The sequence below is a fragment of the Molothrus aeneus genome, chromosome 22 (genome assembly GCF_037042795.1).
Source record: "Molothrus aeneus isolate 106 chromosome 22, BPBGC_Maene_1.0, whole genome shotgun sequence".
Classification (NCBI taxonomy): domain Eukaryota; kingdom Metazoa; phylum Chordata; class Aves; order Passeriformes; family Icteridae; genus Molothrus; species Molothrus aeneus.
Genome location: NC_089667.1, coordinates 5,470,408 through 5,483,266, shown reverse-complemented (window position 1 = coordinate 5,483,266; position 12,859 = coordinate 5,470,408). Strand labels below are relative to the sequence as shown.

Below are 12,859 nucleotides of genomic sequence, written 5' to 3'. Positions count from 1 at the left end.
CACGTCTTTGGGTGTGAGAGGTTGTTTTGACTGTAACTCCTGAAAGGTGGAGGGACTTTCGTAGCTGCTTTGGTGTCGTGCTTAAACCCAGAATTTGGGAATTTGGGATGTGGAAGGCAGCAGAGAGAATGGGCAGTGCTGAATGCCTGCAGTGAGAAGAAGCACCAGGATGTGAATGGAGATGCCTGCCCTGACAGGGAGCTCTGCACAAGTTCTGCTCCCATCAGAAGCGAGGAGAGCAAAGGCTGGGTGTGCTCTGCGCTGTATCTCCGTGGCACACACAGGTGATTGCAGCAGGCAGGGCGGGTGTGGCACTGCTTTCTGTGTCCCCGGGCTGCCCCGTGGGGACACGACCTGGTGTGGAAGCTGGGATGAACCGGGGAAGGGTCTGGAGGGGCCACAGGAGGGAGAGGCTGAGGGCACCTGGCTGGTTTCACCTTTGGGGTCTGCAGCTTCCTCACAGAGCGCTGATCTCTCTGATCAGGGACAGGCTGGAGCTGTGCCACGGAGATTTAGGGTGGAAATCGGGAAAAGAGGGTGCTGGGCACTGCCCAGGCTCCCCAGGGAATGGGCACGGCCCCAAGAGCTCCAGGAGCTTTGGGACGCTGCTCCGAGGCACAGGGTGGGATTGTGGGGGAGCAGGAGCTGGGCTCATGATCCTGGCAGATCCCTTCCAGCTCAGGGCATCCCAGGACGCAGCAGGGATGGCAGGGATGTAGGGATTCCCAGGGATTTGCACCTTCCCCTGGATATGCCCCTTCCCAGGGATGCGGGGATCCCCAGGGATGTGCCCCTTCCCCGGGATGTGCGGGTTCCCCAGGATGCGCCCCTTCCCAGGGATGCAGGGATCCCCAGGGATGTGCCCCTTCCCAAGGATGCTCTGCGGTGCCGCGGGTCGCCTTTCCTGCCATCCTGCCGCCCCTGTTCCCTCCTCCCGTCCCTCCTCCTCCCCATCCCCATCCCTGCGGTCCCTCCTCCTCCTCCTCCTCCTCCTCCTCCTCCCCATCCCCATCCCTGCGGTCCCTCCTCCCGGCCGCCAGGTGCCCCTCGGCCGCCGCCGCTCGCTCCGTGATCCGGGGCGGCTCCGGCAGCGCGGCCCGGCAGGTGGGTGCTGGGGAAGGGTCCCGTCCCTGTCCCCGTCCCCGTCCCTGTCCCTGTGCGAGGGGCCGGGGCCGCTGCATCCCGCGGGGTGCGGAGGATGGGCCGGGAGTGCGCAGGCGGTGCCCCGGGGCTGCGCTGCTGCTCTGGGTACGGTCCGTGAGCTCCTCCATCTTCCCGCCTGGACTAAGAGAAAATGTGGATAACGGGATAACGGTGCTGTGCTGGAGGTGCCCGTACGGGTTTTAATCGTTTGCGGGGTGTTCTGCACACCGGGTTTTTAGGCGTGTGTGTTTATTGTAGAGGCTGCTTGCATTCAGGGCCTCATTGCTACCGGTGATACAAATTATAATATAGATAGATAATATAATATAGATAGATCTATAGATAATAGATATTAGATACATAGATAATATAGATATTATAGAATAGATATAGTATAATTATATATTATATATATAATTATATATATCTATATTATAAATTATAATGTAGATAGATATTAGAAATTAGATACATAGATATATAGATAATATAGTTATTATATAATTGATATAGCAAAATTATAATTATATATATAAATTATATCTTTCTATCTATAGTTTAAATTATAGATAGATACATAGATAATAGATATTAGATACATAGGTGATATAGATATATAATAGATATAGTATAATTATAATTATATGTTATATATAATTATATATGTATATATGTATAATTATATATGTGTATATATATAAATTATAATATAGATAGATACATAGATAAAAAGATATTATATAACAGATATATCTATTATAACATAATAGATATTATAGATAGTATCACATATATTATTATGTATAGATACATAATAATATGTGAGATAATACAAAATAATATATAGGGAAATACATAATTTTATATGTGATTGCATGTTATTTATTGTTAATTTATTGCTTATATGTATATTATATAGAGCTATTTGTTATTTATTATATAGGGTTATTTTTATTTATTATATAGGATTATTTGTTATTTATTGTTCCATAATTATTGCTGCTTTGTAAATTATATTTGCCTTCCTAGTGTCAATCCCTTTTGTCACATCAGAATTCTCCCTTCCTTATCTGCTCTGAGTCTGGACCCGGAGCAGCAGGGATGTGAATGGAAATGCCTGCTCAGAGCAGTTAATCCCATCCCTGTTTCATCTCCCCATGTTCCCAAGGCCCATTAAAACATGATGGTTTTGTTTACCCAGCCTGCAGTCATGCCTGGGAATGCTCCAACAGGCCAAACAGGAAGGTTGGGCTCTGCACCTCTGACTCCTCGTCCCGTGCAGTCCCTCTGGTGCTCCCCAGAGCTGGGCAGCAGTACCAGGGCAGCTTTGGCACAACTGGAAACTCCTGTATCCCAAAGGCTGACTCAGCTGCACTGCCCTGACTGCTCATTTCATGGGAAGGCATTATATGAACACATTTCATGGGAGGGCATTGTACGAAAGAGGTGTAGAATAAAGTAATGTGTGTTTGGAAACTCCTGGAAACAACTGGAACCTCCTGTATCCCAAAGGCTGACTCAGCTGCACTGCCCTGAATGCTCAGTTCTTGGGAAGGCTTTATATGAACACATTTCATGGGAAGGCACTGTATGAACGAGGTGTAGAATAGAGTAATGTGTATTTGGAGAGTTTCAGCAACATCCACAAGTGTTTCTGTGCTGTAGTTTTGTTCTGGCAATTTCTCTTTTGTTTGTTTGAGAGATTATTGCAGTGTGTGTGAGGGAAGATGTATAAAAGAAATACAGCTGAAAAAAGAAATATTTATAGGCATAGATTCTTATTCTTTTGCATCCAAAAGATTTGGAGGTTTTGGTGCCAGTAAGGATGAAATGAAGCCTGTAGTGAGGAGAATAAAGTGCTTTTCACACAGAGAAAATCTGCCAGGAGCAAGCAGCCCCATCAGGAGCAGCTCTGCACGCTTGGGGCTGGGATGGTTACGGAGCAAAGCTGACACTGGCACAGGCTCGACCTCCTGCTCACTTTGTCCTTCTGATCCCTCGTGTCCTGCTCTTCCCAGGCCAGGATGCTGTTCCCGCTGCCCCTGCGTGCAGCCTGCAGCCTGCTGGCCTGGTTCTGCCTCTACAAGTGGTTCTGCCACCGCTACCGGCACCGCAACCTCGAGTGGAGTTGCAGGCTGGTCACCCTGACCCACGGCATCCTGGCCACCTGCCTGTCTGCCTACATCGGCTTCATCGACGGCCCCTGGCCCCTGAGCCACCCAGGTGAGTGAGGAAATCCACGATCCCACCTCCCCTGGGCTTCTCCTCAGTCCCCAGCCTGCTTGAGGGATGGTGCTTGCCCTGATATCTCAGCTGCTTTGTGGTGGAATGGAGAGGAATGGAGAGCCTGGTACTGTATTTTGCTGTGCTAATGTTCCTCACTCGGGGTCACCGAATGTGGAATTTGCAGGCAACCCCAACAAGGGAAGAGATGAGAATCTTGAGTCCATGTTTCAGAAGTCTGATTTATTATTTTATGGTATATATTATATTAAAAGAAAATTATATACTAAGAATATACTAAAAGAAAAGAGAAAGGAGACATCAGAAGGCTGGCAAGGACAGGAATGGAATGATAATAAAATCTTGTGACTGACCAGAGAGTCTGAGACAGCTGGGCTGTGATTGGCCATTAATTAGAAACAACCACACGAGCCCAATCCCAGATGCACCTGTTGCATTCCACAGCAGCAGATAACCATTGTTTACATTTTGTTCCTGAGGCCTCTCAGCTTCTCAGGAGGAAAAATCCTAAGGAAAGGATTTTCTATAAAAGATGTCTGCGACACGCCTCCACGCTTTAAATCTCTATTTTTACCTTTCAGGGTCACCCAACACAACCCTTCAGGTGCACGGGCTGTGCCTTAGCTTGGGCTACTTCATTTTCGACCTGTGCTGGTGCGTGTACTTCCAGACAGAGGGTGCCCTGATGCTGGCCCACCACCTGGTCAGCATCGTGGGCATCGCCGCCTCCTTGGCCCTGGGCGAGTCGGCCGGCGATGTCAACGCCGTCATCTTCGGCAGCGAGATCACCAACCCCCTGCTGCAGGCCCGCTGGTTCCTCAAGGAGCTGGGTCGCTACCACACCTTGACGGGCGACCTGGTGGATTTCCTCTTCGTGGTGCTCTTCACGGGCGTGCGCATCGGTGTGGGGGCCTGGCTGATGTACTGCGAGCTGGCCTCGCCCCGGCCCCGCTGGTACATCAAGCTGGGAGGGGTCGTCATGTACGTGGTGTCCTGGGTGTTCATGGTCAGCATCTGCCGCTTCGCCAGGAGGAAGAGCATCAGCAAGTACCAGGCCTGGAGGAGCCGCAGGAGCCGCGAGCTGGGCTGGAAAAGCAACGGGCACCTCAAAGGCCGCTGATGGAGGCTGAGCAGAGAATTCCTCGAGTTCACGGGCTGGCAAGGAGGGGATCGTGCCTGAAATGCTGCTGGAGGGAGAGGAGCCAACGCACGTTAGCAGCTCTGGAGCCAAATTTATCCCTGGCCTAACTCCACTGAAATCCATGGAGCTATGCCATGGATTCACTGGGCAGAGGCTGGCACGGTGTGCACAGCCTGAATGAGGAGGGAAAGAAGGGCTAATTTATAGACTAACCATGGCTAGTCCAGCAGCACAGGTGTAAATAGTGATGTGGAGGGAAAGAAGGGCTAATTTACAGACTAACCATGGCTAGTCCAGCAGCGCAGGTGTAAATAGTGATGTGGAGGGAAAGAAGGGCTAATTTAATAGACTAAACATGCCTAGTCCAGCAGTGCAGGTGTGTGGCCAGCTCCTTCAAGATCTTGGAAGAGAAGATGAGGTAACACGAGGTCTCCATGTCCTGTGCAGTCTAGGCAGCTGGAGTGACTCTCCATGCTGGTGGAAGAAGTGTTCTAGTGTTGCATCCAAGCTGGGATTCCTGGCTCTTCCACCGCCTCGTTGGTGTGCACAGCCTGAATGAGGAGGGAAAGAAGGGCTAATTTATAGACTAACCATGGCTAGTCCAGCAGCACAGGTGTAAATAGTGATGTGGAGGGAAAGAAGGGCTAATTTACAGACTAACCATGGCTGGTCCAGCAGTGCAGGTGTAAATAGTGATGTGTAGCCAGCTCCTTCAGGATCTTGGAAGGGAGGAGGAGGTAATGCTAGGTCTCCATGTCCTAGAGTGGCTCTCCATGCTGGTGGAAGAAGTGTTCCAGTGTTGCATCCAAGCTGGGATGCCTGGCTCTTGCACTGCCTCGTTGTGTGACCTTGGGCAAGTCTCACAGCTGGAACTCTGTGCCTCATTCCCCCTCTGTGACCTGGGGGAGATGGAGCTGCTCCATCTGTTATGCACTTTCAGATTTTTACTTGAGAGGTGCTATATGAAAAAGTGATGGTTGTTATCTGCACTTGGTTCATCATTCCCGTGTTTCCCTTGGGAGAAACGGCTTTGGTGGTCGAGCTAGAGCGAGACTCTAGGAAAATCAGTATTTTAGGTAGGTTGTTGTTTCCTACCCTTTCTAACTCCTTTTAATAACTTATTCATTAACATATTGATAACTTATTTTCTGTAGTGTCCAAAACCTAGCTCTAATCAGCACTGCCTAATTACAGGACTAGGTGCTCTGTGAATACGCCCAAAGACACAGTCCCAGAAGGGAAAATTTTTCCTAATTTTTCCCTCTTCCCTGACTGTTAAAACTCCCCTACAAACACTGCTTTTAGCTCCTTGGGTAACCAGCACACTCCACTTCGAGAAGCCCCATCAGGATTTGCCAGTCAGGGGTTTTCTTGCTGATGAGCCAAGCCCTGGTTTTGTCTCCAGAACACCAAAATTCCCTCTGCCGTGCCCCAAATCCAAACTGGGATTTCTGGTTGCCCAGAATCTGCCCTGTGGAAGCCACAGACTGACCTGGGCTCTCCTTCATCTGAATTGATGCCTTGACCCTGGACTTTGATTTCCCTCTGACTGGGTCTGAGTCACTTTATAAAAGTGAACATTTAGAGGGTCAGAGAGACTTATTTTGCAGCTTAGTAATTAAAGAAGTGAGAGGCCCAGAATCTGGTCTTTTTTAAGCAAAAATAAACCTGACTGGGAGAAAAATAAGCAATACTTATCCAGTCCCATTTGTAGGGAAAAGCCATGCCCAGCTGGCAGCTTCTGGAGTTTATTTCATTGCATGTCCTTAAGCTGTTCCTTTGTTTTTGCTGCAATTTTGAGCATTTCCTTCGAGCCTCCAGTGCAGCTCAGGTGCCCCCTTTTGCTTGAGCCTTGCTTGCTGCAGCCAAAGACCTGAAGAAGCCCCAAAAAAGCCCTTCAGATGAGCAGAGCCAGCTGATGAGCTGGTCCTGGAGAGGAAACTTGACCCATCCAGCACTCTCAAGCCTTGAAGGGAGACCAGAAGGGCTGGTTGGGGCTTGCTGGTTCTTTTTCCCAGCTCTGCTGCTCTGTTGAGCACATCCAGGAGCCTTTTTGCCTCAACTTAACCCACTTTGGGAAGTGGGTGCAGTCTTACTACCTCATAGGGTGTTTCCATTTAGCACCAAGCCACCTTTGATGGCTTCTGGGTGCTTTGTGTCCGGGCTGTGCTGTATAAAAGTTGCTTTGAGTGCTGCAACTTCCTGCTGTGAGCCACCAGCAGCGCTTTGTCACCTGAGCTGGGCACTTCCCAACATCCCAAAAGCAGGAGTGAGGTGTTTGGCAAAGGTGCTCCAGGGCAGGAGTCACAGGGAGTGAGCTGGACGTGCTCATAAAGGTCAGCTTGGTGCTGCGGCATCCTCACAGGGAGCCCCAAGCTGAGGAAAAGGGGTTTGCTGGCTTTTCCCTGGTCAGGATTGCAGGAATCTGGAGCCAGAAGAGTCTCAGCCACTGGCCTGAGCAGGGAATGAGGGCTTGCAGCAGCATCTCCTGCAGAAATGCAGGTGAGAACAGGTGCTGGAGGTGAGAACAGGTGCTGGAGGTGAAATCAGGCTGGTCCATGCTGCTGAGCTGCCCACCATGAAGAGTTTCCACCACCCTGGGGGTTTGGGCTCTGAGCTTTGCTGAGGGTTGGGGTGCAGCTTTATGGAGTTTGCAGCTTTATGGGGTTCCAGCCCTTACCTGCCCAGGTGGATGAGGATGGCAGTGACTGCAGTGTCTGTGAATCATTTGTTTGAAGAGATTTTGAAATATAATGGTTTGAGTTTGGGAAAACAGAAAAGGTTTCCCCCCCTTTTCTGAACAGGGGGGAAACTTGGTTGGAAGAAGGAGAGCACTGCTCAGCTCTGAGGCTTTAGAAGGTAAACAAGAAAACAAAAGGGCACTTAGAAATGGCTTTATGAGGCACAGCAAGGCCTCACAGCCCATTTAGTGGGCTCCAGCATAGATGTACAGACCCAAAAGTACAAATTCCAAGCTGTGGAGCACAGGGTGGGACCTGTCCTCAGGCTAGTCCATAGTGGCTAGAGCAAACTGTGAGAGGAAACTGCAGAACTAGTGTGAAATAATAACTTGTGTCTGAATTACTGTGTAATAGCAACTAATGTTCCACCAGTGAATGGTGTAGATGCTTTGTATTATGTTTTATAAAAATAAAGATTATTTCATTATATGAGGAATTGGGTTTCTCTGTTTGGGCGCTGCTCTTAAGTCACAGGTTGCACTTGATGGCTCTGGAGGGCTTTTCAGAAAATCTTTTCAACTTGAATCTTTTTCAACCTCAAAGCTTCGGTGGTTCAGTAGGATGAAACAAAAACATTCCCTTTGTTTTCCATGTCCTGGATGGCACAGGAGAGGATTCTCCTGTGTTTCCACACCGTGAGCTCTTCCCAACCATAAATTAATGTTATTGCCTAGGACAGCCCTGTGCTGGTGTGCTGGTAAACAGCCTCTCTGCTTGCTGATGGCCAGAGATCCAGCACACCAAAAGTCTTGGCTTCTATAAATAGTTAAGCCAATTTAGTTGTTTGCATGTAACCCTTAAGTCCAGCTTAAAACCCTCCAGCACTGGGGAGCAGCTGCTGAGCAGCACAGAGCCCTCTGGAGATGTTTTCTGTTTACAGAGCCCAGCCTGGGGCGTCTCAGAGCCTGCAAGAATTTGTGCTGGGACTTGGTTGAACCTCTGAGAAAGCTCCAGAAGCAGAGGAGAAAGTACAGCAGAGTTCTGGGGCTTTGCTTCAGAGCTGCAAGTGTCTCACAGGTCTGGTGTCTTCAGAAGTGACAAGATCTGGCATTGTCAGTGGCCAGATGTGCTTTGTCTGTGGAAAGTGAAATCTGCCCCTCTACACCCAATTAATTTCATTTTTTATCATCCCATTATTTCTTTACAGGCAACTCTGCTGCCTGCCTTTTGCTTCTCCTGCTGGCCCTGCAGTTGAGCTTTGTAAAATTAACCTCCCCTGTCAGCCCTCTGCCCTCTCTTTGTAGCTGAACTCCCTATTTGGACTTGAAAAAATTGAATTTTTTTGATACTCACAGCTTTATTCCCTTGCAGCAGTAGTCCAGGCACTGATGTAAAAGCAGCATTTTAAGTCTTTGAAATCTGTTATGACATTAATGCCACGGGGTTTGCCATGTCCAGAGAAGTCAATGCCCTGTTTGCCTCAAATTCCAGGGGCAGCTTGGCAGCTGGTAAGTCAACAATGGAAAAGATCCTTAGAAAATTACTAAAAGAAGGAATATAACAGATCAAAGTACATGGAAAAGCTTCTGTAAAGTAATAAAGGTTTGCAGGTAGATAATTCTGCATGGGAAGAAGGAAGTTTCAGCTTCTGCAGCTTCTCAAGTGCTACAGAACACAGATTTTCAGCAGTGCTTGTGTTGTGCTGTTTGAACTGTGTCTTGTGTTAGAATGAGATCTGTCCTGTGCCACAGTCCTCAAAGGTGAAGAGAAATTATATTCTCTATTTCTTTAGATTTTACCTCTTTCTTTTTCACCCCCCCCTCCAGCCAGAGATGGATAAAGAGAAGGAGACTCAGATTCCTCTGTCCTTGCTGCTTTCCTTATGCTGATATGGAATGAAAGCTCAGTGCTATAAAAATGCTGACTGCCCCGTGGATTATCCAGGTTTAGGAACTGTAATAAGCTGTCACTCCAGAAGCTTTGCTAGATTAGGCTCTCTGTGTCTCAAAATCAGCAAAGCCTTGTGTCCCACGACCAACCCTGGGTGCATTTCCATCATTTCCAGAGTTCAGGATTGCAGGGAGAAAAATCTGGTGCCCATTTTAAGGTAGGAGATGAAAAAAGGCTTGGAAATTGCACAGAAATGTGGAGCACAGCACCAATTTATTTGTGTTTTCAGGTCCTGTGTTCCTTAGGAGTCACAAATTTCTAGGCACATTTGGGAAATGAGTTTGGGAATTGTTTCCCCTGTGTTTTTCCCCTCCAAGGTGTAAAGGTTTGGCAGTTGGCTCCCAAAAGCAGCAGAAAAACAGGAGCTGGCTGAGTAATTTGTAGTGAGCATAAATAACAGCTCAAAATACCTGAGCATTCTCTCACTGGCTTGAAATTGATTACCTGTAAGGAGCAAAAGCATCTTCATGCACTTGATTTTTGTGGTGGAGCTCAGTGAAACTCACCTGATCATCTAAAACACAAGCTGAAATTTTTCTGAAAGGGAAATGCTCCCGGGGCGCTGTTTATCCACACTTAAAGCCTTAAAGCAATTTGTACTGAGTGTAAATAACAGTTCAAAATATCTGAACATTTCTCTCATTGGCTTGAAATTGTAAGGAGCAAAAGCATCCTTATGCACTTGATTTTTGTGGTGGAGCTCAGTGAAACTCACCTGATCATCCCATCTGAAACACAAACTGAATTTTTTTCTGAAAGGGAAATGCTCCCGGGGCGCTGTTTATCCACACTTAAAGCCTTAAAGCATCACTTTTTGCTGATTTTTATCTCTGTTTATGCTGAGCTGACAGCGGTACAAACCCCGTGGGAGCATTCCAGAGCTCCAGGATCCCAGAGCTTTTGGGAATGCTCCTTTTTTCCAAGTTTTACCTTTTACCTGACCGGGTCTCAGGTTAGAGGAGCCATTCGAGGCTTTCCCAGCAGATGGCAACAGCTCCTCGGTGCGAGCCTGGAAAAGGGGATTTGGCCAAAGGATCCTCGCTCCACACTTTATAAATTGGATTTTACAGGAGCCCCTCTAAAGCAGCTCCAAGGATCTGACCGTTATTTTAAGGCAAAATAAGAATTAATCTATAGGAATTAATCTCCTCCACTTCAGGCTCCTGCTTAGCTCTGCTCCGGACTAAAAAACAGATTGAGGAGGTAAATTAGAGAATCACAAAATGGTTTTGTGTTGGAAGAGATCTCAAAGATCATCTTGCTCCAACCCTCCTGCAATGGGATGGTTCTGTGTGTAAAGTCACAACTTCAGAGCTCAAAAAAAAAAAAAAAAAAAGGGCACACTGTAATTGCTTATTGATTTCCCCACCCCATATTTCAGGTTGTGAAACAGAATTATCATAAATAGACATCTATCTTAATCTAAGTATGCAACCAGCTCCCACTAAAAAAAAAAATAAAATAAAATCAGCATTTGCAGAAAAGAGAAGCAGTTACGGTTTCAGAATCTGTCTTAGGATTTCCTCCAGCTAATTGTTCTCGTTATGTTGTCATGCACAATAAAATATAATTAAAGTAATAAAAAAGCATCGAGGCCTAATATGCAAATGCTGGGCCTGCCAGGAATCAGATCTCCCAGGAGCTTTCCCCTCTCCAGGCACAGTACTCGATGTTCCCAAAGTTAAAAGCAGGGAGGGATTTATTGCAGAGAAGATGCAATAAAGAGATATATAATAAATAAATATAGATATATGGAGGCACTCGGTCGCTTCATCAGCACTGATGACTGTATTGCACACAGCTGCAGAAGGACAGGCAGATGTGGCTGCTTGTCTTGCACTCCCACACTTCATTTATTATTTTTTTTTTCCCAAGCCTCTATTTTCCCCCAAAAGGAAACCAAAAAAGGAAGTATAAATGTCCTGTGCATACATGCGAAGCATCATGTAAAAAAAAATGATATCATCCCACGCTTCCCCTCTTTGCTCTGAACTCCAACAAAACAAGAAATTCTTCGGGTGCTCAGACAGTCTGCTGGCTTCCTGGTGAGCAGGACACAGCTCGGTGGTGCAGAGCAGCCTGGATGTAGCCTCGGGCAAGGTATGGTCCTGCGTGCCCAGCCAGGGAGCTGCTCCCACTCCCCTGAGCCTGTTCTCCACCTCTCCCCAGGCCCAGTGTCCCGGCTTTGAAGTATAACCCGGCAAGATTAATTAAAGGGCAGAAGCGTGGTGTCCCAGATGATTGGGATTAGCTAATAAGGTTATTTTAGTCTGCTGGCATTTGCTGTTGGGGGAGAGTGATGTTCCACAAGTTCCTTTGTGCAGAGGGGGCAGGAATTGCTGGCAGTGGAGACATCCTGCTTTCCATCGCACATCTGTGCTGCTCACGAGCTGTAATTTCTGGAGGAGCAGCATGGAAGTTTCCTGAAGTTCTCAGGTACAGATGTTATTTCCAAGTGGCTTGTAGTGCCAGGACAAGTGGCTTCACACTGATAGAGAGTAGGTTTGGATGGGATATTAGGAAAGAAAAAATTCTTTATGAGGCTGATGAGGTTGCCCAGAGATTGCTGTAATTTCTGGAGGAGCAGCATGGAAGTTTCCTGAAGTTCTCAGGTATAGATGTTATTTCCAGGTGGCTTGTAGTGCCAGGACAAGGGGGAATGGCTTCACACTGACAGAGGGTAGTTTAGGTGGGATATTAGGAAAAAAAATAATTCTTTGTGAGGCTGATGAGGTTGCCCAGAGAAGCTGTGGTGGGTCCCTGGAAGTGTCCAAGGGCAGGTCGGAGCAAGATGGGACAGTGGAAGGTTGGAACAAAATCATCTTTAAGGTCCCTTCCAGCCCAAACCATTCTGGGATTCTGTGCAGATTCCAGGCAGGAATTTCTCTCTCAGACTGTGTTGTACACGGTACGGGCTGCAGGGATTTACAGCAAGGCCGTGTTTGTGTTCAGGCTGGGCTGAGGAGAGGGAAATCCACTGAAATTCACCAGCCGAAATTTAAATGCCCAAACACCCCGTGTGGATCATCTTTTACTACTTTTGAAGGGGAGCAGGAACAGGCCCTCAGCCGCAGCGTTTCTTGAATGTGCATGCAGGGAGGGATCAGTTTCTTGGATTTATGCTGACCTTAACCTGTGAGAAAAATTCCCGATGAAATTTCTGTGTGTGGGAAACGCGGGACTGGACAACAGAGCCACGAAAGGCCTGGGAGCAAACAGCACAGCCGCTCTGCACAGCTCCTGGCACTTCTACTCTTTTCATTCGCTGCTTATTTATTTTCTTTCTGCTCCAAGTTTCGCCTGTGTCATATTTTCCATGGAGATGGAGGCGCGGGCGCTCTGAGGGCTGGTGACACGGCGAAGTGTCGGATGGCTGGGGAATGGAGAAGGGGAAAAGGGAAAAAAGGGGTAGAGGGAAAAAGGGAAATCTCCTCGGGTTAGGGAAGCAGGGGGATGGAAAGCTGCTCGGCAGGGACACAGGGTGAGGGAGGAGCGGCTGCGACCGAGCGGAGACGGGAAGAGAAGGAAACACCCCGCGGGTCTGGAAAACGCTTCCCGAAGGGGAAAGGCCTCGGCAGGGACCGGGGGGAGGAGGAGGAGGAGCGGGGGAAGAGACGGGGGAGGAGGAGAAGGAGGGGAAAGAGGAGAAGGGAAAGAGAGGGAGGAGGAAGAGGAGGAAGAGGAGGGCGGCCGGCGGAGG

At 48.0% G+C, this 12,859-nt stretch overlaps 1 protein-coding gene across 2 annotated transcripts; it reads left to right on the top strand.

Moving 5' to 3' along the window:
• The first annotated feature begins 1,011 nt into the window (after positions 1–1,011).
• On the top strand, positions 1,012–7,705 carry TLCD5 (TLC domain containing 5). 2 transcript variants are annotated; one of them, XM_066564358.1, is made up of 3 exons: positions 1,012–1,104; positions 3,162–3,366; positions 3,969–7,705. In XM_066564358.1, the coding sequence occupies exons 2-3, from the start codon at positions 3,168–3,170 to the stop codon at positions 4,505–4,507; spliced, it is 738 nt and encodes a 245-aa protein (XP_066420455.1). In that variant the 5' UTR covers positions 1,012–1,104; positions 3,162–3,167; the 3' UTR covers positions 4,508–7,705. The 2 variants fall into 2 exon arrangements, with proteins under 2 accessions (XP_066420455.1, XP_066420453.1); XM_066564356.1 differs by having other exon boundaries at positions 1,076–1,248.
• Positions 7,706–12,859: the final 5,154 nt, after the last annotated feature.